Source organism: Rhinoderma darwinii, chromosome 12, assembly GCF_050947455.1.
Source record: "Rhinoderma darwinii isolate aRhiDar2 chromosome 12, aRhiDar2.hap1, whole genome shotgun sequence".
In the NCBI taxonomy this organism is placed as follows: Eukaryota; Metazoa; Chordata; class Amphibia; order Anura; family Rhinodermatidae; genus Rhinoderma; species Rhinoderma darwinii.
In genome coordinates, this window is record NC_134698.1 from 75,780,403 (window position 1) to 75,803,389 (window position 22,987).

The following is a 22,987-nucleotide window of genomic DNA, read 5'->3' on the forward strand; positions in this document are numbered from 1 at the left end:
TGTTCACACTCAAACTCAAAAACGTCTGAAAATACGGAGCGGTTTTCAAGCGAAATCAGCTCCTGATTTTCAGACTTTGTGTAACAACTCGCGTTTTTCGCGGTGTATTTTACGGCCGTTATTGGAGCTGTTTTTCAATGGAGTCAAAACGGCCCAACAAGTGTCCTGCACTTCTTTTTCGCGGGCGTCTTTTTACGCGCCGTATTTTGACAGCGACACGTAAAATTACACCTCGTGGGAACAGAACACCGTAAAACCCATTGCAAGCAATGGGCAGATGTTCGTAGGCGTAATGGAGCCGTTTATTCAGGCGTAAAACGCCCAAATTACCTCTGAAACCACTGCGTGTGAACATAAACTCACGCTCGTTGCCGATAATTTCCCTGTGTAAACAGGGCAGCAATCAGCAGATGAACGAGCAAACGCTCAATCATCTGCTGATCGTATCGTTTTAAAAAACGAAAAGATTATCGTTGTCGGCATCTTCTCGTGTAAACAGGGAGACGCGCTGCCGACATGATAATAATGGATGGGGACGAGCAAATCGGAGTAACGACCGCTCGTCCCCATCCGTAGCTCCCTGTGTCAGGAGCAAACGAGCGCCGATCAACGATGTCTCGTTGATTGGCGCTAGCTGCACCGGCCTATGGTTGGCTGGTGTAAAAGGCCCTTTAGAAGGGTCCCTTGACAATAAGCTGATCACAAAGTGCCCTCCTGCTGGGAACCCCAGTGATCAACTGTAATCAGGGAGGAAACCTGGCAGTAAGTGTTCAATTTCCCTGCAGCACCACCACAGGAGAAATGAAGCATTACACAGTGACCATTCATATCAATGGATTGTCCGTGTAATGCAGGACAGGACAGGTCCTCCAGAGCGACAGATGATCTTTGTAGCTACTGTAAGTCTCTAATCCCCATTTGCTTTTCAGCAGAATCCACTCAACTGTTCCCTGTTAGCAGCCATTTCAGGCTATGGAGAGGTTTATTACTGTAGTGTTTTTCAATGGGAGTGAAAAGAAATGCAGAAAATTCCCCTATGATGACCGGTTTATCTCCCATGTTGTGAACCTCCAGTAACATATACATAGGTATGATGGTCTTATAACACTGATGAACTTTTATAGGACTACTGTAAGGTTAGTGGCCCTTTAATGTACCCGTATGACAAGGGTTGTGTTTTTTAAACAGACCTTCCTGTTTGCAGTTAGGAGTTCTTTCTGGAGCTGATCACCTTCCCTCTTAAGACTGGACTTCTCCTGTTCCAAGGCTTTCACCAGGCTGGACTGGCTCTGCTGCTTCTGATGTTTCAAGGATATGATGGTGGACTCCAGCTGCCGTACCTGCCATTCATGAGCAAAAGGCAATGTTTTTACAAGATACGTCCAATATTTATTATGTTACAAGATGAGAGTAACTTTAAAGGGCTATTCCGGCAATAGGCATTTATGGCCCATCAAGCCGGTACACCAGCAGCACAGAGTATTTTATGACTTAAATGTGCTGATCCGATGGAGGAGGTGACGTGAGCATATGGAACGGTGTGCGTGTGACAGAGGCAAATGGGAAAAGGAATAACGGGCATAAGATGTACCCCTCCGGGCATAAGACGTACCCCTCCGGGCATAAGACGTACCCCTCCTCTCACAGGCTGTACCTTTTCTCTGGTTTGTGCCAGATCAGACTTTGCATTCTGAACCTCTTGTTGTAGTCGTTCATTCTCCTGTCGTAGAAGCTGCTGTTCCTGCTCCATGAGCTGCTCCAGATCGTCCCAGTACTGCTTCTTCTGCTGGTTCTGTAGCCCTGAGGAGTTCACAGCCATTTCCAAAACCTGCTTCTAAACAAAGAAAAATAAAGGGGGGGGGGGTATTAACTAAAAGAATCATATTATTCTGCTATAGGGGCGGGGCTATGACAACCACCTCTCTTTCACAGTAAACAGTGGTTGCCAGAGTTACTAGATAATGCAGAGTAATAGATCGGTGAAGGTAAAAACCAAACCAATTATTCTGCTGGTTGCTAATAGAAACAGTCAACAAGCCTGTTGTCAGACACACCCCTATGCTACCCTATAACTACACACCTGAATGTCTCTTTATTATAATTGTTTATGGGTTAGCTTATTGGAGCTCCCAAAGTGCGGTCCCTGGTGTAAAGACTACTCTCCAGCAAAGCAAGTTCTGTACAGACACTGAACAAGCAGGGGATGCTGGCAGATTTTAGCTCAGAAGCCAGCAGAATAGTGAATGCAGCTCTAGAGTATAATAGAGACTGTAGTACAGGATCATAGATTGACATGCCCTTTAAATCATGAATAAATGAGAAAAAAGTTTACCTTGGCATTAGCGGTTTGCAGCTGTTTGTGTAGCGACATCACTTCTTGTTTCAAAGACTCCTTCTCTTGCTGTGCGACTCGCAGATCTGACTTGATGCGAGCCATTTGGAGGCTGATATTCTGCAGGTTCTCCTCCAAACTATGAATCTAAAAGTACACGTCCATTAAAAGGGGTTACATGAGATTAGAAACAGCGCCACTCTTGTCCATAGACTGAACCGCAATACCAGACACAGCCAATGTGCAAGAGTGGCGCGGTTTCTGTAACCTGCCCGCCATAGTGAAGTCCAGAGCAAAACCAGCCTGCACCTACCTTCTCCTGAGATGAGGCGACCTGAGATTTCAGAGAAAGTGACTGCTGCTCCCACGTCTTCTGTTCTTGCTTTAGACTGGCTATTTTTTTCTCCAGGACGGCAGCTTTAGCAGACTGAGCAAATACGGAGAACAAACTACTTCAAGACCTTATATATGTACACATTGTAAAATATACACACGCAGTAAAATTCCTCTAATCTGGCATCATAGGGCCCGTATAGGTGACAGATTATCAAATATTCCGGATTATTGGACATTCATAGAAAAGTATATGAAGCTGATTTATAAGGATGGAGAACCCAAAATAAAATGTTAACACAAAATCTGCAACTATCACGGCGACTAATCTTTGTTTAAACCCCTCTAGCGGCTGCCTGCTAGTCGGCGGTCGTAGCTCTGACAGTGGTCAGCGAGCGCAGGAGGACTCACCAGGTCAGAAAAGCCGACGTCTGACTGCAGCGGTGGGAGGAAGGAGTAAAGAGAGAAAACAGACGCCGCTTTCTATCGGACTACATCCTAAATCTGGACGGCCTAATCCAGGTTTCTTTGGACCGCGCACGTCAACGAATGCCGCCAGAATTTGCGCAGGGCAAATAAGAACAAAACCAGACCGAAATAATGTAGTTTTTCTGACGGACACTAAAGATGGTAAAAAAAAAACAAAAAAAAACACCCTATTTTTGCGGACTCTGTAAATTTACAAACAATCGGCAACCCTGCTCGGACCACACGGTTCTGCTCAACCGGATTCAGATCACCATGCGATCCTATAGTGATCGACGTCCGGTCCAGAAAAATGCAGGACCAACAGGACGTCACAAAGAGTCTGCACTATATCCGCGTGAAAGCCTCAATCACGGGAATTTCCTAATTCGTTCTCTCCTGCTCGGTTTTCTGATCATATCAAATGCTACTTTATATTGAAGTTTTGTTCCGGATTATCAGATGCCAGATAAGAAGAATTTTATGGCACAAACATGTCTGACATACAATTACAGTTGCTATTTATTTACAGACAGCTGGAGAAAACGTTCCCAAAAGAGTTCCAATAGAAAAAAAAAAAAAAACACTTAAAAAAAGTCAAAAACATTTCACCTAGTGCATGATGGGAATTCAAAAACCATTTCTTTACACAATTCTCTCTAGTACCTTGGCCACACAGCTATTCAGTTCCTCTCCCAGAGCCTCCTTCTCTTTCATTAGTTTATCGTTTTTCTTCGTTATGAGGGACATTTCATTTCTTAGCTCGGTCATCTCGGAACTTTTTGAAAGCTGTGGAACGACAAGCGCACAAACCGGAATTATAAGACGACGCGAGTTCTTGTCGCACACCGTGAATCTTTTTACAATGACACAATAAGGATCTTTTTAAAACTTTTGACTTTCCATCTCTAGCAATGACAGGATTGTAGAGTCTGCAATCAGAGAGCAAGCGAGTTAGGGCTTGACAACTTTGTTCCCGCGCTCTTGTTGCTGGTGAAGGAATTGGTCAACAAGAGGAGATTCAGAAGGAGCACTTGGTGATAAAATCTATTCTTCGCTAATGAGCAATCAGAAACCACTGTAGCGGTTTTCGGAGGTCACCGACTATAAAAGGGCCAACTTTGTGGCCTCCAAAAAAAAAAAAAAAGTTGAGCTTACAGGAGCATGACGAAAGGTCTGTATGTGGCAATGCACATGAATGAAGCAATTACTATCCCACAGTATTAAATGGGTTAAATTAGCTGGAATGTGTAGGAGCTGCAATACCAGACACAGCCCATAGACAGGAGTGGCACTGTTTCTAGGGGAAAAAAAAAAAAACAGAGAACTTTTTTCTTAGACAACCCCTTGAAAAGGAGCATTCTCTCCTTAGACATTCTGGCATATACACTTAATTGCATCATCAATAAAAATCTCCAACTCGCCAAAGTGACAACTTACTTTGAGAAATAGGTAAAGAAAATGACATGGTATATTCCTTTAAATATACTACAACTCTCACCTGCTTGGTCTCGACTTCCTGCTTTAGAAGAGTGTTCTCCTGCTCCAGAAAATGATGGCGCATTTTAACCTTTGACAATTCTCTTTCTGCATCAGAAACCTAAAAAATGAAAACATGTCAAGTATTGCGTCATATCCCCGAATATACAAGCTTCTTATACAAGGTGAGGAGTGATGCGGGCCGCTAGAACAATCGTGTGTCTAAATGCCGCTCATCTAACGATGAGTTAAACACCAGGATTCTGGCTGCTGGAAAATGCCGGCGATGCCTATGTAGTATTGAATGAAGTTAATGGGTTAAAAGGGGTTGTACAGGAATAGAACAAACAAATCTGCTTTCTTCCAAAAACAGCAGCTCACACCTGTCCGCAGGTTGCGTGTGATTCTGTAGCTCAACTCCATTTGGCATTGAGCTGCAATACCAGACACAGACTATGGACAGGTGTGGCGCTATTTCTGGAAAGAAGCAGCCATTTTTTTTAAAATCCTGTACAACCCCTTTAACAGGACAACTACGGTAGCACAGATTACTCTGAAGTGTGATCTGCTCTTTGCTCTAAGAGGAAGGTTCCGAGTGGGGAGAAACCCTTTATGGGGTTCATATGCCCTACTAGGCACTATGGACAGGGGTTGACCCGAACAGATAACCCCTTCATAGAATTTTTCTAGTTAAGAAAACCCATTTTAATACACCCTATTAGGAAATTCTGAGTTAGAAGGGGGTCCTCTGTTCAGGACTTTCATCTTTTGGCCAGAGTAGAGAGCGTTTACAAAGAACGTCTCTCTCTGGAGGACCTGTCCTTTCCTGTATTACACAGGCAACACATTGATATGAATGGGCAATGTGTAATGCTTAATTTCGCCTGTGGTGGCGCTGCAGGGAAATTGCTTCCCTGCAGATTACAGCTGATTGCTGGGGGTCCAAGCACTTTGTGATCTGCGAGACCCAACAAGTAGGCGAGAAGGGTCTTGCATAAATTGGCACAAACATTTTGTCCCTTTTTACCTTGGTCCTGTATCCTTCAATCTCTTCCTTCCACTCTTCTGGCCCTTTTCCAGAGTCCCTTCGGTCTTTCTGTTTAAGAAGCAGCATCAACCTGCGGCTCAGATCCTGAATATCCTCTTGGTTCTTAAAATTTTTGGAGAAGAACTCTTCATTTTCTGAAGCCAGCTGCTCATTTTTGCTCTTGAGTTCAGATATCTAATGAAAACAAGTGTATAAAAAGTTTTCTGTATATGACCCGTACTGCAAACCGAAGATGACGTTCTAGATTGGGTTCTCCAGAAAACATCGGTAGCCCTAGAGTCAATACAAACTCGCTGGGCCAGATTGGGGGCAGTTGCCTATACAAGGTACACCAGCCTACATGGACACTTCTTCAGAGACCCATGATCTCATTAAAATAAAGTTATACAACTGACCTGATTTGTTAAGTCATCAACCACCTTCTCCAGAGCAAGTTTTTCATTCTGCACCGCTTCAAGGTTCACCCTAGAAAGAAAGAGGGGGTCAGATGATCAGGAGGACTCGCACGCTACCCTACGATAACAGCGATACCTAATATTAATCCTGACAGCCAACCACCTCTTCATGACAATACATCAGAGGTTGTCACAGCCTTGTCCACCTTACCATCATCACTGCCACTAACCTGAGCTCTTCTACAAATGGTCCCCAAATGTCTGGAGACATATCTGGAAAATTTTTGTTGCCTAGAAATTCAGCAATGGGCATCAACTTAAAGGGGTTCTTAGCTTTGGACAATGCCTACTTATTAGAAACTCATAGTTTTTTGCACTACTTGGACCCCAAGCGATCAGCTGTAATCTGTGGGAAAACCTGACAGGAAGTGCTCAATTTCCCTGCAGTGCCATCACAGGAGAAATTGTGCATTACACAGTGCCCATTCTTATCAATGGGTTGTCTGTGTAATGAAAGACAGGACAGGTCCTCCAGAGATGTACTTTGTAACCGCTCTCCACTTTGGCCAAGACACAAGGATCCCAAATAGGGGAACCCCCTCTAGTAACTCTGCTGTCTTTGAAGATTGTCGAGATAAGTCATTCTCCAACTAGAAGCCTATACCAGCTGTAGGGATGCAACAGGGTCCACCGGTGGTTGTAGCAACGACTTAATACATTATAGATGCACACGCAATAAAAATACTTACCACAAATCTTCACAAGTGTCAAGAAGCTGGGAGATTTTTTGGTTATTGACTTCGCCCTCGTCTTTCAAAGAGGTTATCTGGCTTAATATTGAAGCATTCTCCTCCTTTAGGTTCTTATTCTCACATCTACAAGGTAAAAGCAATTATTCTATTGTGGACTATATATAAGGATAAAAGGGAGATCCTTCTCATTGGACTAGGTTGACATTTTGGCTGTAGGACTTTATGTTGTTTATGAAATAGCATCAAAGTTGCCCCAAGATGGAGCCTTGGGGACACCAGGGCCGTGTTTTATTCATGAACATTAAAAAGGTATGATGGGGTTGATGACCCATAGGCTGTTAATGTAGGGTCATAAAATGAAAGGCGTAGCTGAAGCCAAATAATTCTGTCTGGAGTATAATGTCCTATCAAGGGGTAATTCTCTACAAAAGCACCAGACAGATTTTCATTACTTTTATGGACATTAACATCCATCAAGATCCCTCTTGTAGCACAATAAAGCAACACAATATATGAAACCAGAAGTATAAAATATATACCTGAAGATTATAAAAAGTTTAGCGTCAGTAGAAGACATCAAGATTAAAACAGAATCGGCAGGCGTTAAACGGAAAGGAAAAAAAGTGGACAGAAATCTCTGCAGTAGTGGTGGGCAATCAGCACCCCAGTTGCTCGAGAATTCTTCTCGTCAGGTCTCGATTTTCGTTCTCGGACCTTGTAATTGGAGGATTCCTAAAGTGCTCTCCAGTGGTACCAGTGGCAAGCTTGGAGGGCCCACCGTGATCTGGATAAATATTGTCAAGCCAGCCAAGGGTGGGGTAGACAGAGGGGTCCACTGTGACTGTCATCCAAGGGCCAACACCCAACTGGAGATGGCCCTGTCTTACAAGGTCCTTTAAAAGCCCCCTGACTAGCTGCCCACCACTTCTCTACAGTTTAGAACAAAAAGTAAAAGGCTACATTTGTGTGTTATTCGCGTGATTAGTAGAAGTCACATGATTGGAAACAATTAAGTAGATTATGAAGCAGAGTAAGTATATATAATGAGAGGTCTCTTCTTGAGAACGTTGGGTGAAGAATTTGTTAAGCCAGCCATCAGAAAAGCAGTAGAAGGTCTTATTGTTAAATTGCAATGTTCCTTTCAACGGTTATAAAATGTTAGTTCTAGAAGCAGAGAAAGCAGCGGTGAAGGAGAAGGTTTCTTCATCTAGTGGACATCAACAGAAGGGCCATAGGCAATGATTTACCTCAGATGTCCCAGCTGCTTCTGAATCTCAGTCTCCTTGTTCAGCGAGTTAGACTTCGTGGTCTTCTGCTGATTTTCCACAATCAAAAGCTTCTGCTTCGGGTTCAAGTCTTGAAGACTTCCGGTCAATGCCCCATGATCGAGTGTTGAATCTGGACAACCATGTTCGGTGGTACTGGTTCCTGGCTTCTCATCTTCAATGTTTCGATGCGGTCCTGAAAGCCCTTCTGGAGCTGAAGATTCAAGCCCCAGTTGCAAGGTGTGGACATCACTTACTTGACTTTGTTGGTAGGGCATTGGGTAAGTAGTAACACATGGAGAAGGTTCATCAGGGATGGGATTAGGCTGTGAACACACTTCAGCCTTTAGGTCGAGAGCTGGTTTTTCTAGAACACTCAAGTGTGGTTTCTCAAGTCTATAAATTTTCTCCTGCATCCCTTGAACAAGCGACTTTAGGTCAAGGTTTTCCATCTTGGCTTCTTCATACAACTGTTCAAGCTTCAAAGAAGCTTCAGCCATTTCCTCCATGTTTTGTATTTCTTTCTGTAACCATGAAACCTCGGAAGATAGAACTTTGTTGTTTTCAATAGCATCTATATTTTTCAGCTCCAAAAAAGTCACGTTTTCCTTCAGTTGCAAATTATCCTTTTTAGCAACCGCCAAGAGGAGTTTTAGTCCAGGAACCGATATGGGTGCATCCTCCAGCTCTGGTAGGGGAATGACTTCTAAATGAATAGCTTTCTTCACTTGGTCATACTCCAAAGTTAAACAATTGAGCCTTTCCTGAAGTAAAACAGTCTGTGTCTTAAGATGACCATTCTCCGTTTTCACATCATCATAGCTTCGTTCAAGCCTACACAACACATTCCTGACGTCTTCAAGTTCCTTCGTTTTATTTTGAAGTTTAAAATTCACATTATCCAGGGTTTCCTTATAGTGGCTTAAAGACAGATGGTCCAGATCCTTAAGGTTGCCTTGTTCTTCAGGCTTCATAAATGGATTTGCCCCTGTTTCGGCTAGTTGAAACTTGAGTTTGCTCCTGCTGGATTTGCCATCAAGGAATAAAAGTTTCTTCTGCAACCTAGAAATCTCCGATAACAACCTGACATTTTCTTTGACAGTTTGCTCATGAACGGTTTGTAGACTCTTAAGAACATCCATTTCATCTTCAGGAACCCTCACACTATTCTGAAGTTGAGCCATAAGAAGCTTCAACTCTTCGTTTTCCTTCTCTACCTGATTGAAGTCTCTTGGAGTCTTACATGAAATTGCCATATCCTTCTTTAATTCCTCGATTGTATCTTGAAGTCCAGCTATTTCTTTCCTCTCCTTTTCCGACTGCTCACGCGTTTCTCTGCACAATTTTTCAGAACGTACAAGTTTGGAGTTGAGTTCTTCGGTCTCACATTCATGGGCTCTCTCTAATTTTTCTATGGTTTCTTGAAGATGTTGAACATTTCTTTTTGATTGGTCATCTCCATTTTCCAAGTCTTGGGTATCTTGTTTACCTGCTTCGGTTAATTTTCCGGCATCCTTCTCAGTGGCCTTCAACTTCTCCTGAAGTTTTGCAATCTCAGATAACAGCTGAACATTCTCTTTGACGGTCTGCTCGTGCACTTTTTGCAAATTTTTAAGAATGCTCCTTTCTTCCTCCTGGAGAATTAAACTATTCTGTAGGTCACTCAAAATTTTCCTCAAATTTTCATTCTCTTTCTTCATTGACGTGTATTCTGCCTGGATTTTTGATAACGATGTGGTCTCGCTCTGCAGTTCATTGATGGTGCTTTGAAGTCTAGTTATTTCTAGAAGCATTTCTTGCCTCTTTGTATCTGTCCTATCACACGTTTCCTTATAAAGCACCTCCGACTCAGACAGTTTGGCATGAAGAATATCGCCTTCAGCCGCATGATGGCTTTCCATCTTTTGTATGGTTTCTTGAAGACTCCGTATACTTTTCTCTGCTTCACACAACTGATCACCCTGGTTCTCCAGATTCTCCACCAATGCGATCATATATGGATTATTTTCTTCCACCCTAGCATTACCAATCTCCTTCTCTGCCAAATTCAGCTTCTCCTGAAGCCTAGAGATCTCCGACAATAACCCAACATTCTCTTTTACAGTCTTCTCATGAATATCTTGCAGATTCTTGTATGGGTTTCTTTCCTCCTCCAGAAAAACCAAGCTCTTCTGGAGCCGAGACACAACATCTTTCAGGTCCAAATTTTCCTGCAAAACCAACTTATATTTCACTTGAACTTTGGATAAAGACCCAAGTTCATCTCTTAGCTCATCGATTGTGGCCTGAAGCCTTGAGATTTCTTCCAGCATTTCATGCCTTTTCTTTTCATTCCCATGACTCAGTTCTTTATAAAGAGCCTCCGACTTTAATAATTTCGAATTAAGTTCTTCGGTCTCACCCTTGCGCTTCTTCTCCAGATTTTCTAGTGCATCTTCGAGATGCTTCATGTTGGTCTCGGCTTGAAGAAGCTGCTCATCTTGCTCTGTCAATTCCTCCCGCAAATCGTTTTCCAGTTGTAGGATTTTGCCCTTAAGAGCTACTTCGACTTGTTTTGCAGCGATTTTCAGCTTCTCAAGTTCATTCTGCAATTGAGCTTTTTCAGACTGTAAATTATTGACCAGTTCCTGGTACGTCTTCTCTAGAAGATCTTTTTGCTGTGACATATCAGAACGTTTCTCGTCTTCTATTTTTTCTAATATGTCTTTTAGCTTTTCCTGCAATTCAACGCTCTCTTGAACGAACTCTTCTTTTTCAAACGTCCACTGGGCTTTTTCTTCCGCATGTTGATCCCTGAGATCTTGGAGATCCCCCTCAAACTTCTCCTCTAGAGCAACCAAGTCTTTTTCATACCTTTTCATTGCTAGCTCATAGTCGTGTACAAACTGAGCCTCTTTTTCGGAGATTCTTCTATTATAGTCTGTTTCCATTTTTTTCCTAAATGTGATTAATATAGAAGAGGATATAAAATGCAATCGAGTAAGTGGATCTTTCTGTTTGTATTCTGGACTAGGGCTTCTATAAACAGATTAAATTTGGAAAATAATTCATTTGAAGTGTCATGGTTGCTTAGCAAAAATTCTGATCTGCCGTAAGTTTTGATCAGAGGTGGTCTAGGGGCTGAGATCCCGACCATTCTCTGGACAAAGGGGCAGAATCTTCCGGGCTGAGCGGGAGACGCTAGCTGTGTACGATAGACTTTCTATGAGCCTGTTCACCGCTCTATTCGACTGTCCCAAGAGAGCTGGTAAGAAGCCAATCAGAGCCAAAGGGCAACATCGTTTAGTTGAGCGTTTCTGCCCCTTTGTCCAGAGATCCGTGGGGTGGGGGGGTCTTCGTACCTGGACACCCACCGCTCAAAACATCTGACATCTGAAAAAGTTTGCGAATCGACAGTGACCTGTTGCGGTTAAACTCATGTTTTATTCATGGATGTTTTAAAGATTTTGAAATTCCATGTAGAATGATTATGTAAAAAATGATAGGCATTTGATCAAATAATTAACAGAGCAATTTACAATGAGAATTAGAAAATAAGCGCATTTTTAATTTGTCTTCAGAAATTGTAAAGCAAAAGCAGCAAGCTTAAAGAAAAATAGAAAAAAACAGTCATACAAATAACTTAAAAAATGGTTTTCAAAAGTTGTAACGGTTCCATAAAATAAAAATAATAAAAACTTTCTAATTTATAAATTCGTTTTTTTACTTTTTTCACAAATTTTATGGAGCAACGTGTTGAATATTTCATAATAATGATGCAAAATACCGCCCAATAGTCAAACACACATACAATAAATCACAGTGCTTACCTTTCCTCCTGAACGTCCAGATGATGCTCTTCAAGCAATTGCCTTCTTAATTCCAGCTTTTCCAGTTCATGATTTTTCTGAAAACTCAATATTTTGTCATCAAAACTTTCCTGCAGTTCCCTCTTCTTCTCCTCGTAGGTGGTTACCAATTCAACCAGTTTACTCTCCATCGTCTTTTCTAGATCTTCCGCTCTCTGGACCAGTTCCTCCTTCTCCTTGTGGTAGATTTCCTTGGCCTCCTCCAATTGCAATCGAAGGGCGGCTTCCTGCTCGGTCAGCCGAAGTTTCTGGTTATCGAATTCGGCTGCCGTCTTGTCCATTTGGTCGCGATGTTGACATTCTGCGCTCTGCTGCTCTTCTTTAAGCCTTGAGATGTCGTCTTCTAGTTCTAAGTGCTTCATTTTAAAGACTCGTATCTGCTCGTCTGCCTTGTGAATTTCCTCGTTTAGCCTTTGTTTTAGGACATCTTGCTTTTTCTCAAACATGCATTTTGCTTCCTTCAGCTTCCCTTCGTAGTGCGTCACCTACAATAACAAAAACATATAGATCAGCAACCAAGATGCCAACGGTTAGTGGTCATTGATCGCCACTAGAGTATGGAGATCCACGGTGGTCACCGGCGGCTGCGTTCCTTGTTACTAAGTAGCGGTCAGAACATATATGTTGCGCTTCTTCCTAAAGGGTACAGTCACATGCGGTCGATTTTGTTGCGACTGAATGGCGGTGGTAATGGTGAGGGGGGGGGCATAGTTTTCAACACTTGGACCTTCTGATAAATGAACACATATAGAGAAGTAAAGGAAACAAGTCTTACTTTAGATTCCAATTCCATCTTTAACTCCTCCATTTCCCTTTGGTGTTGCTCTCTCATCTGCTCAATGGCCATCTCAGCTTCTATACTCATGTTCAGCGGCGGACAATCCTCAGAGCCGATACCTGCATGATGTCGACAATTTCATACTAAATAATTATATGCATTATTTATTATATTAGAAAAGGACCATGACCATTCGGGCACATGCACACGGTAAGGGCACGTACCCGGAAGCTCCATCGATTCACACAGAGTCCCTACAGTTCTGTATTACATAGACGTAGGCACTCCGTATGTCACCATATAGTGCCTCTGTTAAAGGGGTTGCCCAGGCTGGGGGCTGATTTTTTTACGGATGACCTAACTACAGGACAGGTCATCAGTATATGATCGGTGGGGGTCCAACACCCAGATCCCGCACCAATCAGCTGTTCAGGCTGCCTCCAGGTGCCAGAAGCTATCTGCTTCCAGCAGCGATCACGACATAACATCCGGTGCGGGGTCCTCAGTATAAAAATAGCCCCCAGCCTGGGCAACCCCTTTAAGAACCAAGTTCTCCTCTCTTGCATTGCTTCTAGCGGACAAGACCTCCATAAATACGGCCATGGGGCCTTTTTATTACCACCCCCATCAAGTTGGCCAACCTGAGCTGTAGTTCCAACATCCCCCACCATCAACTCAAGGTAGTTGGAAGACGACGGAAATTGGTGGCAACAAATAGGTTGACTTATGTATGAACCATACAAAATCAAAGAGTAATGGGGTCAAGCTATTCGAGATTAAATTGCCAAACTTGACTCAAGACATATCCATGTAACAATGACAAATAGAATAACATTTCCCTATAGTCCTGGGTGAATGATTAGCATTGCTTAACATCGAGTCTAAAAGAGAAAACATCTGCATAGTCTGCATGGTCTATATAGTCTAAAAATACCCTGGACTGGAAAATCAATTAAAATTCCAACACAGGATGGTTCTGGTTCCATGAAGAGCAGACACCACGTAAGGTAAATCATCATGGTTTATCTGGGTATTACAGGCCAAATGAACATGACGACCCTATGTTGCAGATCCTGGTTATTTTCATATAGGTGGCGGTGTTGTGTTGTTTTTTTTTACCTTGGTCATAGTCAACTGCATTTTTATTATCCATTTCATCATATAATGAAGTGTTCAGTGATGTTCTAAAGCCCCGAATACCCTGAGCTCTATAGTCTTCAAGCTCCAGCTGTAATTCATCAATACGATCCTGCAGCTCCTAGGGAAAATAAATGGTGGGGTCAGGAGGAGTGTATATATATATATATATACATACACACATATATATACACACATACACCCTGACCTATACCGATGAAGCATCAGACGGCTATTGACTAATGCACTCACCCTGCGCTGCCTCTCGTATTCATTCCGCACTTGCATCAACTTCTCCTCATGACGGAAAAACTCAACACAGTTTGGATCCAAGTCCCCAAACTACAAAAAGAAAATAATCATTTTAATTTATTTTTTTTATTATTTATATTTATTTCCATTTACTTGTCTGAAACTAGAAGCTTAATGATAAATAGGTTGTCTTATTTTTGATAATCCACTTTCTAAGGGTTTTCTTATCAAAGAGAAGGCCGACCACCGCTCCACCAACCTTTTCACGGAGTATGTTGTCAAGAGTCTTCTGCAGCTTGGCCGTCAGAGCCTCACAGTCCGCCAGCTTCTCAGAGGTTTCCAACAACTCATTTTCCATACGACTGTTCTCCTGGAAGGACAGGGACACAGTGACCATAAGTCCTACAGCTGTCGGAGAGGACTCCAATTCCCATTAGGTAGTCAAACAATAAACCTTCGTACCTTTATGGATAATGTGAGCCGATCTCGAAGGTAATTCTCTTCCAATTTCATCTTATCGAGCTCCTGTTCCAGCTCCAGTCGCTGACGGTTGGCTTGTTGGAATATCTGTTCCCTCTCTTTCCTTAGCTCTGTTTTGAGAGCCGCGGTCCTCTCCTTGTACTCCTCGTCCAACTTTCTACAAGATTCAGACACCAACAGATGAGAGCAGCTCTACAATGTTACTACTGAATATTAAGACCGCATAGGGAACAGTCTAGTGCTGTCGTATGCTCCCTATGTATGACCAGACGCTCTATTCTATGGCCTGCGTTATGTAGAGACCCAATGAGACAGGTTAACTTTTTAAATCTAGAACATTGTGATATAACATGTGACATCAAGACATGGATTATGGGGTCTATAGGCATAATATAGAGAATCCATGACTAAACTATAAAGGTAGTGCCAGCCTGCCACTGAGCTGCATGATCTTTAACCTGCGGGCTATTAAACGGGTTGTCTGGGCATGGGGCGGTTTTTCATATTGATGACTTATCAGCTCCGTACACTGTATAGTGGCCGTGTTGGGTTACTGCAGCTCTGCTCCAATTCACTTGAATAGAAGCAGAGCTGCAGTAACCCAGCACGTCCCCTTATACTGTGATCTGCTTCTGGCACCGACCACAGCATAGCATCCAGAACAGCTGATCAGTGCGGGGTCCGGGTGTCGGACCCCAATCGATCATATACTGATGACCTATCTTGTCAATGGTTCATCCGTATAAAAAATAAAATAAAAAAATGCCCCGTGCCCGGACAACCGCTTTAAGTCTTGCACTTTTTAACAATGGAGTCTTGTGGTACAAGCAAATAAGCTCCTACTGTCTTTGTGCTGGTCCCATCAGGCATATGGACTAAGGGGTCTCAGCAGAGAGAGTGGCTCTAGTTCTGGAGGACTCTGAGCCAGCATGTCGTACGTGGTCTCCCCTTTGAATTCAATGGACGCTATATACCACTACATAATAAGGACTCTGTGAGCTTCCGGACCACTTGTTGGTTAAGCTGATGGAACTAGCGCAATATATTCTTGGTGAGACCTCACCTATAGTTTTTAGTTTTGAACCTCCTTTTAAAACACTGTGAATTATAAAAGCCCCCCCCCCCCCCACAAAAGAAATATAAAATAAAAATACACAAACCGAAGGTTGATTTCATTGCGGCGCTCAATAGCGGCATGATGGTCGTCCACCTCGGATGCCATCATACTTTTCAGTTTTTCATTTTTCTCCAAATCCATGCGCAGCTTCTCCTTTTCTCTCATAGTCTGGTCGGCCCGTTCTCTAAAAGAGAGTAGAAAGTCTTAAAGCACAATACAGTATAATAGGGGCCCAGAGGTCAAGGTGGCCCATCAAAGACATGGTGCCGGTCATTCGGAAAAGCCTCCTAGCGAGTGCAGGTGTCACGTCAAAGCCGAAGCATAGGACAGGCAGTGATTTCTGCAGTCATTGGTGATTGTTGACCTATATTGGGGGTAGTAGTGGTAAGCAGGCAGACAGAGGATTTCAGCTTAATGCAATCTATTAACTGTAGGGAGAATTCCACATCACAGCTATGCATATGTGCCATCTTAAGGGCAAGGCTGGCATAAGACATGACCAAGCCAAAGTGTCTATACCCTATTGCCTCCAGTACCTACTACTGGCACCGACGTAGTTCCATTGACCAGCCAAACTTGCTACAGACTCATGAGGAATTTCCTGCGTATTGCTGCGGTTTTGGTGCACTGTTTTCTAATTTCTCATTACTAGGACACAAGGACACAAGGACACAAGTCAAGTAACTGATACAATAGGGAAATTATGGACTTCGACGTAAGGGGCAGTCAGTGATTACAAACAAATTTAAAAGGGGGTCGTCCACTTTGGGCAACCTCAGTCCAAATGGACATTATAGAGGGAAACAGTGGATCTCGCTCTGACCTATGTATTACATGGTCACACAGGTGGTCCAGTTGATGGATTACCTGAAAACCAGCTCAATGTTGGGGGACGGGGTTGTCTTTGTAGGGTAACTCCTTTAAAGGGGCTGTTCAGGATTAGAAAAAAAAATACCAGCGCCACACCTGGTCAGAGTGTGCAGTATTGCAGCTCAGCCCCATTCACTTCAATAGAGCTGGGCTGCAATACCAAACACTACCTGTGGACAGGTGTGGCGCTATTTTACCCAAAAAACGCAGCTATGTTTTTTCTAATCCTGTACAGCCCCTAAAGCCATTTCAGAGACGGTAAGTAAAATGCAAACTTACAATAGGTGCCTGATCTCTGAGCGGAAGCTGACGAGAGCCGCTTGGTTGACCACATTTTTGGTGATCAGAAGCTCATTTTCCAGAGTCATCGTCAATTCCGTCAGATTGAGTTTCCCTTCTAAGTTAAAATCCAGAGCCTGAAGAGCAAAAAAGTGAAGAACAGTCACCAATGAAAACAAGGATGTCACAAAATAGGGGGAGGCATACAAAAAAAAAAAAATACATATTCAGACCCCCCACCAATTTTCTATAGAGATGTAGCAGAGCTGACTTTGTAAGCCAACCATCTCTTTTGTGAACCATGAAAACTCACATCGATATACCTGAAAATATCACACATGGCCATCTCAAGGCTCGTCATGCCAAATTACATACTTTCCTCTGCTGCTCTGACAAACTTAACCCTGCTACATCTGTTTTCCTAAATAAACAAATCAAATAAAAAGGCAATGGTTCTGCTAAAATAAAGAGAATTTTTCTATAGGAAAAAAAAAAAAAAAGACCATTTGGAGCAGATACATTGTCAATGTGATCCCTGGATACTAAAGGACAACCTTGAGTATGGCCGGCCCGTTCTCCAGCCCCTCTTCATGCCACAAGTCTATGATGTTCTCCACAGATCCGTAGCCTGTTCCATCGTCAAGTTTGGAGAATAAGCGGAAACCGATTGTCCCAGTCATGGCGGATGGAGTTAACGTCCTCCTCCCGCTCTCATCGTACGGCTGAAAATGTAAGTGTGGAGATTGGAGTTATGGGTCAATGTATGGATGAAGGTCTCTATCGAAATCTTTCAGCCACCGAAGAAATAAGCCAGGAGGGTAAGGGGTCCGAGACTTGCATTGATGGGACTGGTCACCTCACAGTGATTTACGTCCGATAATCATACGACTTTCTCGCACGAAACCAGAAAATCGGATACAGATCCAGAACGCCATTGGCTACTATCAAAAAACGCATTCTGAGAGTGCTCAATAGTAGTGCAATATCCCACCCCCTTCATGACAATGACTGCAGAGCATGGATGGCATAAGTTTTAAGGCCACACGTAGCGCAAATGCTGGAGAAATGCCAACCGTATTTTCAGTGTAGAAATTCTGCATAGTTTTGGCGACATAAATGAATTATACGGGTCTTTAAAATTGATGGCCGAGCCTTAGAATAGGCCATCAATATTAGATTGGTGGAGGTCCAACTCTCGGCACCCATCAGCTGTCTGAAGGTGCCGCGGCTCGTACTAGCGCCGCAGCTACTTCATGGTTTACACGGTTTCCTTCTTTCATCGTACTTTGCACCCGCCGTTACATTTGTAGCGACTGTGCAAGGTTTTGCACCACGGTCCCATTCATGTGAACGGGATAGTGGTGGAATGTCTTGCAAAGCTGCTACAAACGTAAGACCGGCATTTCTGCAGCAGTTACGCTACGTGTGGCCTTACCTTTAAGATTGATGATGATGATCTGAGGTTACCTGCAGGGAGAGGTGTCTCTTCAGCTGCCGATAAGGGGTGGAAGAGGATGGAGTGAGGGGTTTGGTATTTTTACAGACGTCATAGAAAAAATCCTGGAGACTCATGGTGTCATCTTGGTCCAAGTTCTGTATGGCGTCCTCCAGGGCCTGCAAAAAACCCAAGGAGATGAGGAGGTATTATAGGAACTGCTTTTTTTACGAGGGCACCCTAATTCCATCTAAATAAAGCTTAAACATTATAGAAATGAAAAAATATAAAACTTTCTAATTTCTCTGCTTGCTGTCAGTAAACGGAATGGTTTCCAGTCAATGGCTGAAGACATGCCCTGGCCTAGTGCTGCTCACAGCTTAAGGTTTGTTACTATTGATTAGTCGGGCAATCCTAAGGCCTCGTGCACACGGCCGCAGACCTGTGTACGGCCAGTGATTACGGCATGGACGGCTGTGGGCTGTCACCCGCATTTGCTGGCTGTGCTCCCATTATAAAGTATAGGAGCACGGTCCGCAAATAAAATAAAAAAAAATAGGACGTGTCGTATTTTTTGCGGGTCATTTCTACGGCCCGGACACCTTCCCGTAAATATACAGGAAGGTGTCCATGGGCCATAGAAATAAATGGATCTGTATTTTTAGCCGCAATTACAGATGTGTAAGAGCGGATAAAAAAACCTTTGTGTGCATGGGGCCTTAAATAGAGCAAATCCTGGACTCCAGGTTGATAGCACTTACTTATGCTGGTACAATGTAACAAACCCAGCAGCTCTAGGAACGGGAAACTAACAGGTTTTCAGCCCTTGGTTGTAAACAGGAATGTCTCCATTTAATTACAAGCAAGCAGAGGTCTTGTAAATCAGTGAGTAATTAATGCAAAATGTCTTAGAGAAAAGGAGGAACTTTCAGTGCACGGTGAAGCTTTAGTTACAGGACTGCAGAATTCCTTTAACCCAGCTGACACATTGTACTTCATACGGAGAATACAGGAAAGGAACAATTTGCTAGCAGGGGAGAAAATAGACTTTATTTTGCATGCCTTAATGTGTTCAAAAAAATAAAAATTGTGATGCAATTCCTTCTTTTTACCACAAGAGGGCAGAGTCAAACAGAATATTTTTCGGAAATTCAAATAAAAAAAGCAGCGGATGCTAAACTGTGCGTACTGTAAAGAGGAATCACTACTTGCAACGGGTCGTCTCAAACGGGAACTTAAAAGTTGAAACAGAAGAACACGTCACTTCCTTTAACTGTCTAATTGTGAACGGACTTAAAAGGGGTCATCCAGGAAGAGAAAAACATGGCTGCTTCCTTCCAGAAACAGCGCCACACCTGTCTATGGATTCCGTGTGGAATTGGATCTATTGAAGTGAATAGGGCTGAGCTGCAATACCATATACAACCTGTGGTCAAAAGGTGGCGCTGTTCTTGGAAGAAAGCAGCCATGTTTTTCTAATCCTGGAAAATCCTCTTAACATTGTTAATGGCACAGCTGCAAATGCCTATTGTTACATCGATGGTACTAATAGATTGGGAGTGATCAATCCTTTTCAATTAAGGTTTTGTCTGCTTTGGACAATAGCTTTTTGTTAAAAGGCTTCCCAGAAAACCAGCCCTTCACAGGGTGTCCCGCTACCGAGACCACCACTAATCAGCTGTAATCTGTAGGAGAACCCAGCAAAAACTGTTACATTCCACTGCAGCGCCTCCACAGGGGAAATGAAGCATTACATGGTGTTCATTAAAATCCATGGACTCTCTGTGTAATGCACATAGATGTTGGGTCCTCCAAAGACTATCTTTGCAGCGGCTCTCCGCTCTGGCCAATTGATGGAGGTCCCAAATGAGGGTCCCCCCTTTCGAATACTCTATTATTTTAATAGGGATTTCTGAACCAGACAACATCAGTGCCGATCTATAATGGAGGCCACTTGAAATTCCAAACTCTTGTAGTGCGGTCTGTAGATTTCCGTTACTGTGTGTAAGGTTGGTTGGTTCTGAACTCTCCCGACATCTTTTTAGGAAATATTTTAACACATTAAAGGAGAACTCCACATTCATGTATCCATCTTGAACAGAAATTTAGGGCGGACTCACCTCTTTGTCCAAGTTCTGGAAACCGTACTGTTCACAGATGGAGAGAAGTTTCTTCCTGTTCAAGTGACCATCGCGGGTGATCCCAAGATCTTCACATATTAACTGTAACTTTTCCTCGACCCAGTCCTGGTCCGGAGACAGAACCGTCTGAGACGCGCTGAGGTCGTCTGGGTTCCAAAACCTTAGCTGCCCTAAAGAAAAAACATAGGATCGGATCATCACACGTCTAAAAACGAACAGAAGACCAGGGAGTGGGGATCTCCGAGAACAAGTAGGCAGTCTGCCGAGGCCGGGAGCTGGTTGGATGTGCTGTCGAGGTGATGTCGAGTTTTACAGTCATTTCAATGCATCTAAGATTTAAAAAAAAAGTGAAGCAACTTTGCAAAGTCTAGATTAAACATCTACCGTTTTGTGTACACAGTTCCTCTGTAGACCTATGCGTCTCCATGGTTACAGACTGCAAACAAAACATATGTGGTCTGATTTACTACACACCACCTGCCCTCTGATTCTTCATCTACAGACCGGGATAGTGGGCAGATGGAATTAACACGACTACAGAGTTGCTTTGTATTCTGTAACCATGGAGACACATAGATCTGCATAGGAGCTGTATACACAAAATGGTAGGAGATTTTTAATCAAGACATTGCTTTGCAGATTCTACAGTAGAACGATTCCATGGTGAGCTGTACTGTATTTCACCGTGAGTGACTCTACCTGGAACCCCCATAACAGAGAAGATGAAAAAAAAAAAGAAACAAATAAAATAACTTTCAATATACAGTGAGGGTATGTTCACACGCCGTAAACGCCACGAAAATCGCCTGAAGAAAACGGAAGCTGAACGCCTCCAAACATCTGCCCATTGATTTAAAAGCAAAAACGGCGTTTCCTTTAGACGGGGCCCAATAAAAAGAAGAAGTGCATGTCACGTCTTGAGCCGTTTTTCATTGTGTCAATTGAAAAACGGCTCCTAAAAAAACGTTTGATGCTTTAAAAACGGCTGAAAATCAGAGGCCGTTTTTCCTTGAAAACCGCTCCGTATCTTACAGCCGTTTTTACTTCAGCGTGTGAACATAGCCTCAGATTCACTGAATCGGTCATCCACTAATCCAGAAATCCTGATAATCCGGCACAATGCTGTAATATAAATGTGGAGACCAAAAGAAGTAAAAATAACCAATGAGGAAATACTTCTGATTGAAAGCGTTGGGCTCCTGATAGTTCGGAAGACTTGATAATGTGGCGCCTATCAGGTCCCATTGATGCCGAATTAAAGGAATTTCACTATACTTCTCTTTTCTACATCTTCTGCACCCTCACCAGATCCCACATTGCCTTGGTGTTTAGGATCCCATATAATGGTGGCCGGCTAGGTTACTACGGATGACGATCCCTCTTACTAATGGATACAGGACAACCATATCTTGAGGGACCGGCACATGACCTATATTAATAGTCCTAAGGAACCCGGGCACGATGCTCCAGGATATGGCAGGAAGGGACGGGATCATTTACTGCTCCATTACCTTCCATTGGAATCCTACTCCTTCCCCTACAAGTCCCGCTGTTCGGCAGTGTGCGGCGCTCGGGGCTTCTGCTGTTGGGGGTTACACTTATTGTCTAATTTGTCATCTACTTAATAAAGCGTAAACTCGCGAAAATCCACAGACGCTACGGGGAATCTCATCAGCATAATGCAAGATCTTCAGTAACGTAAATCTCACAAGAACCCCCATTATAGTCAATGGACGTGACATTTAGCGAATACAGAGGGACCCCAGCTTCCCAAGCATCAATTAACATCTGGAAATGGGAGGTCCAAACCAGATAAAGTTCCCCTTACAGGAAAAGTAAATATATCCGATAATAGAGAAAAATTCCTTTTATCCGGCATCCAATAATCCAGAAACAGCATAATCCCCCAAATCTATAGCATCAGATATTGCATTACCGTTATATTTTTAGCTTTCTTGCTGAAGGTTCTCTACACTTACAAGTACATTGTATATATATTTTTTAAACCGTCTAATAATCCAGAATATTTAGCACCGCACCTATCAGGGCCATTGATGCTGGGTTAAAGGACTCTTCATTATATGTAATATGTACAATTTACTTATGTATTGGCTTCATCAAGTGCCTTATTGCAGTAAAATTCCATTGATCTGGAGTTTCCAGATTATCAGGCAGGTAAATTGACAGGTAAAATTATTTTTAGAAGATAGAGTCCCTCCAGCCCTATGTAAATTATGGCTCATACCAATTAATATACTAGTTCCATCATAAAATGTGCTACCACAACCGCTCAGGGATTTCAGATTATCAGGCAGGACTATGCTGGACTAGAGGGTGTCACAAATAAATTTTACTAAATAAATGTCAAGCAATAGGTTTTTTGCGCTTCATTCAGAAAATATTGATGCAGTTCCTTTATAATTCCATAGGTGGCGCTGTTTATACAATCTAGATCGGCTGATTATAAAGACAAGGTGACGATTACACAGAACAGCCCACTGAGAAATATTTATTTGCAAATATGAAGGCGATGGGGGATGTGCCGTTTTGTTTATGGTGAGCGCTTCTAACAGGACCCCTG

The 22,987-nt window shown here is 42.9% G+C and overlaps 1 protein-coding gene across 3 annotated transcripts in view; it reads right to left on the reverse strand.

The window, feature by feature from the left end:
- NIN (ninein) overlaps nucleotides 1–22,987 on the reverse strand; it is a 73,535-nt gene that overhangs the window by 12,197 nt on the left and 38,351 nt on the right. For all 3 annotated transcript variants that reach the window (XM_075844091.1, XM_075844092.1, XM_075844093.1), the window contains exons 6-26: nucleotides 20,386–20,576; nucleotides 18,298–18,444; nucleotides 17,385–17,552; nucleotides 16,831–16,967; nucleotides 15,725–15,865; nucleotides 14,547–14,721; nucleotides 14,344–14,454; nucleotides 14,085–14,174; nucleotides 13,815–13,953; nucleotides 12,693–12,814; nucleotides 11,879–12,402; nucleotides 8,052–11,006; nucleotides 6,802–6,927; nucleotides 6,053–6,122; nucleotides 5,637–5,831; nucleotides 4,632–4,730; nucleotides 3,797–3,919; nucleotides 2,646–2,759; nucleotides 2,333–2,479; nucleotides 1,655–1,834; nucleotides 1,191–1,340 (exon numbers count right to left, since the gene is read on the reverse strand). In XM_075844091.1, coding sequence (XP_075700206.1) covers nucleotides 1,191–1,340; nucleotides 1,655–1,834; nucleotides 2,333–2,479; nucleotides 2,646–2,759; nucleotides 3,797–3,919; nucleotides 4,632–4,730; nucleotides 5,637–5,831; nucleotides 6,053–6,122; nucleotides 6,802–6,927; nucleotides 8,052–11,006; nucleotides 11,879–12,402; nucleotides 12,693–12,814; nucleotides 13,815–13,953; nucleotides 14,085–14,174; nucleotides 14,344–14,454; nucleotides 14,547–14,721; nucleotides 15,725–15,865; nucleotides 16,831–16,967; nucleotides 17,385–17,552; nucleotides 18,298–18,444; nucleotides 20,386–20,576 — 6,104 coding nt within the window. The remainder of the gene's footprint in view (nucleotides 1–1,190; nucleotides 1,341–1,654; nucleotides 1,835–2,332; nucleotides 2,480–2,645; nucleotides 2,760–3,796; nucleotides 3,920–4,631; nucleotides 4,731–5,636; nucleotides 5,832–6,052; nucleotides 6,123–6,801; nucleotides 6,928–8,051; nucleotides 11,007–11,878; nucleotides 12,403–12,692; nucleotides 12,815–13,814; nucleotides 13,954–14,084; nucleotides 14,175–14,343; nucleotides 14,455–14,546; nucleotides 14,722–15,724; nucleotides 15,866–16,830; nucleotides 16,968–17,384; nucleotides 17,553–18,297; nucleotides 18,445–20,385; nucleotides 20,577–22,987) is intronic.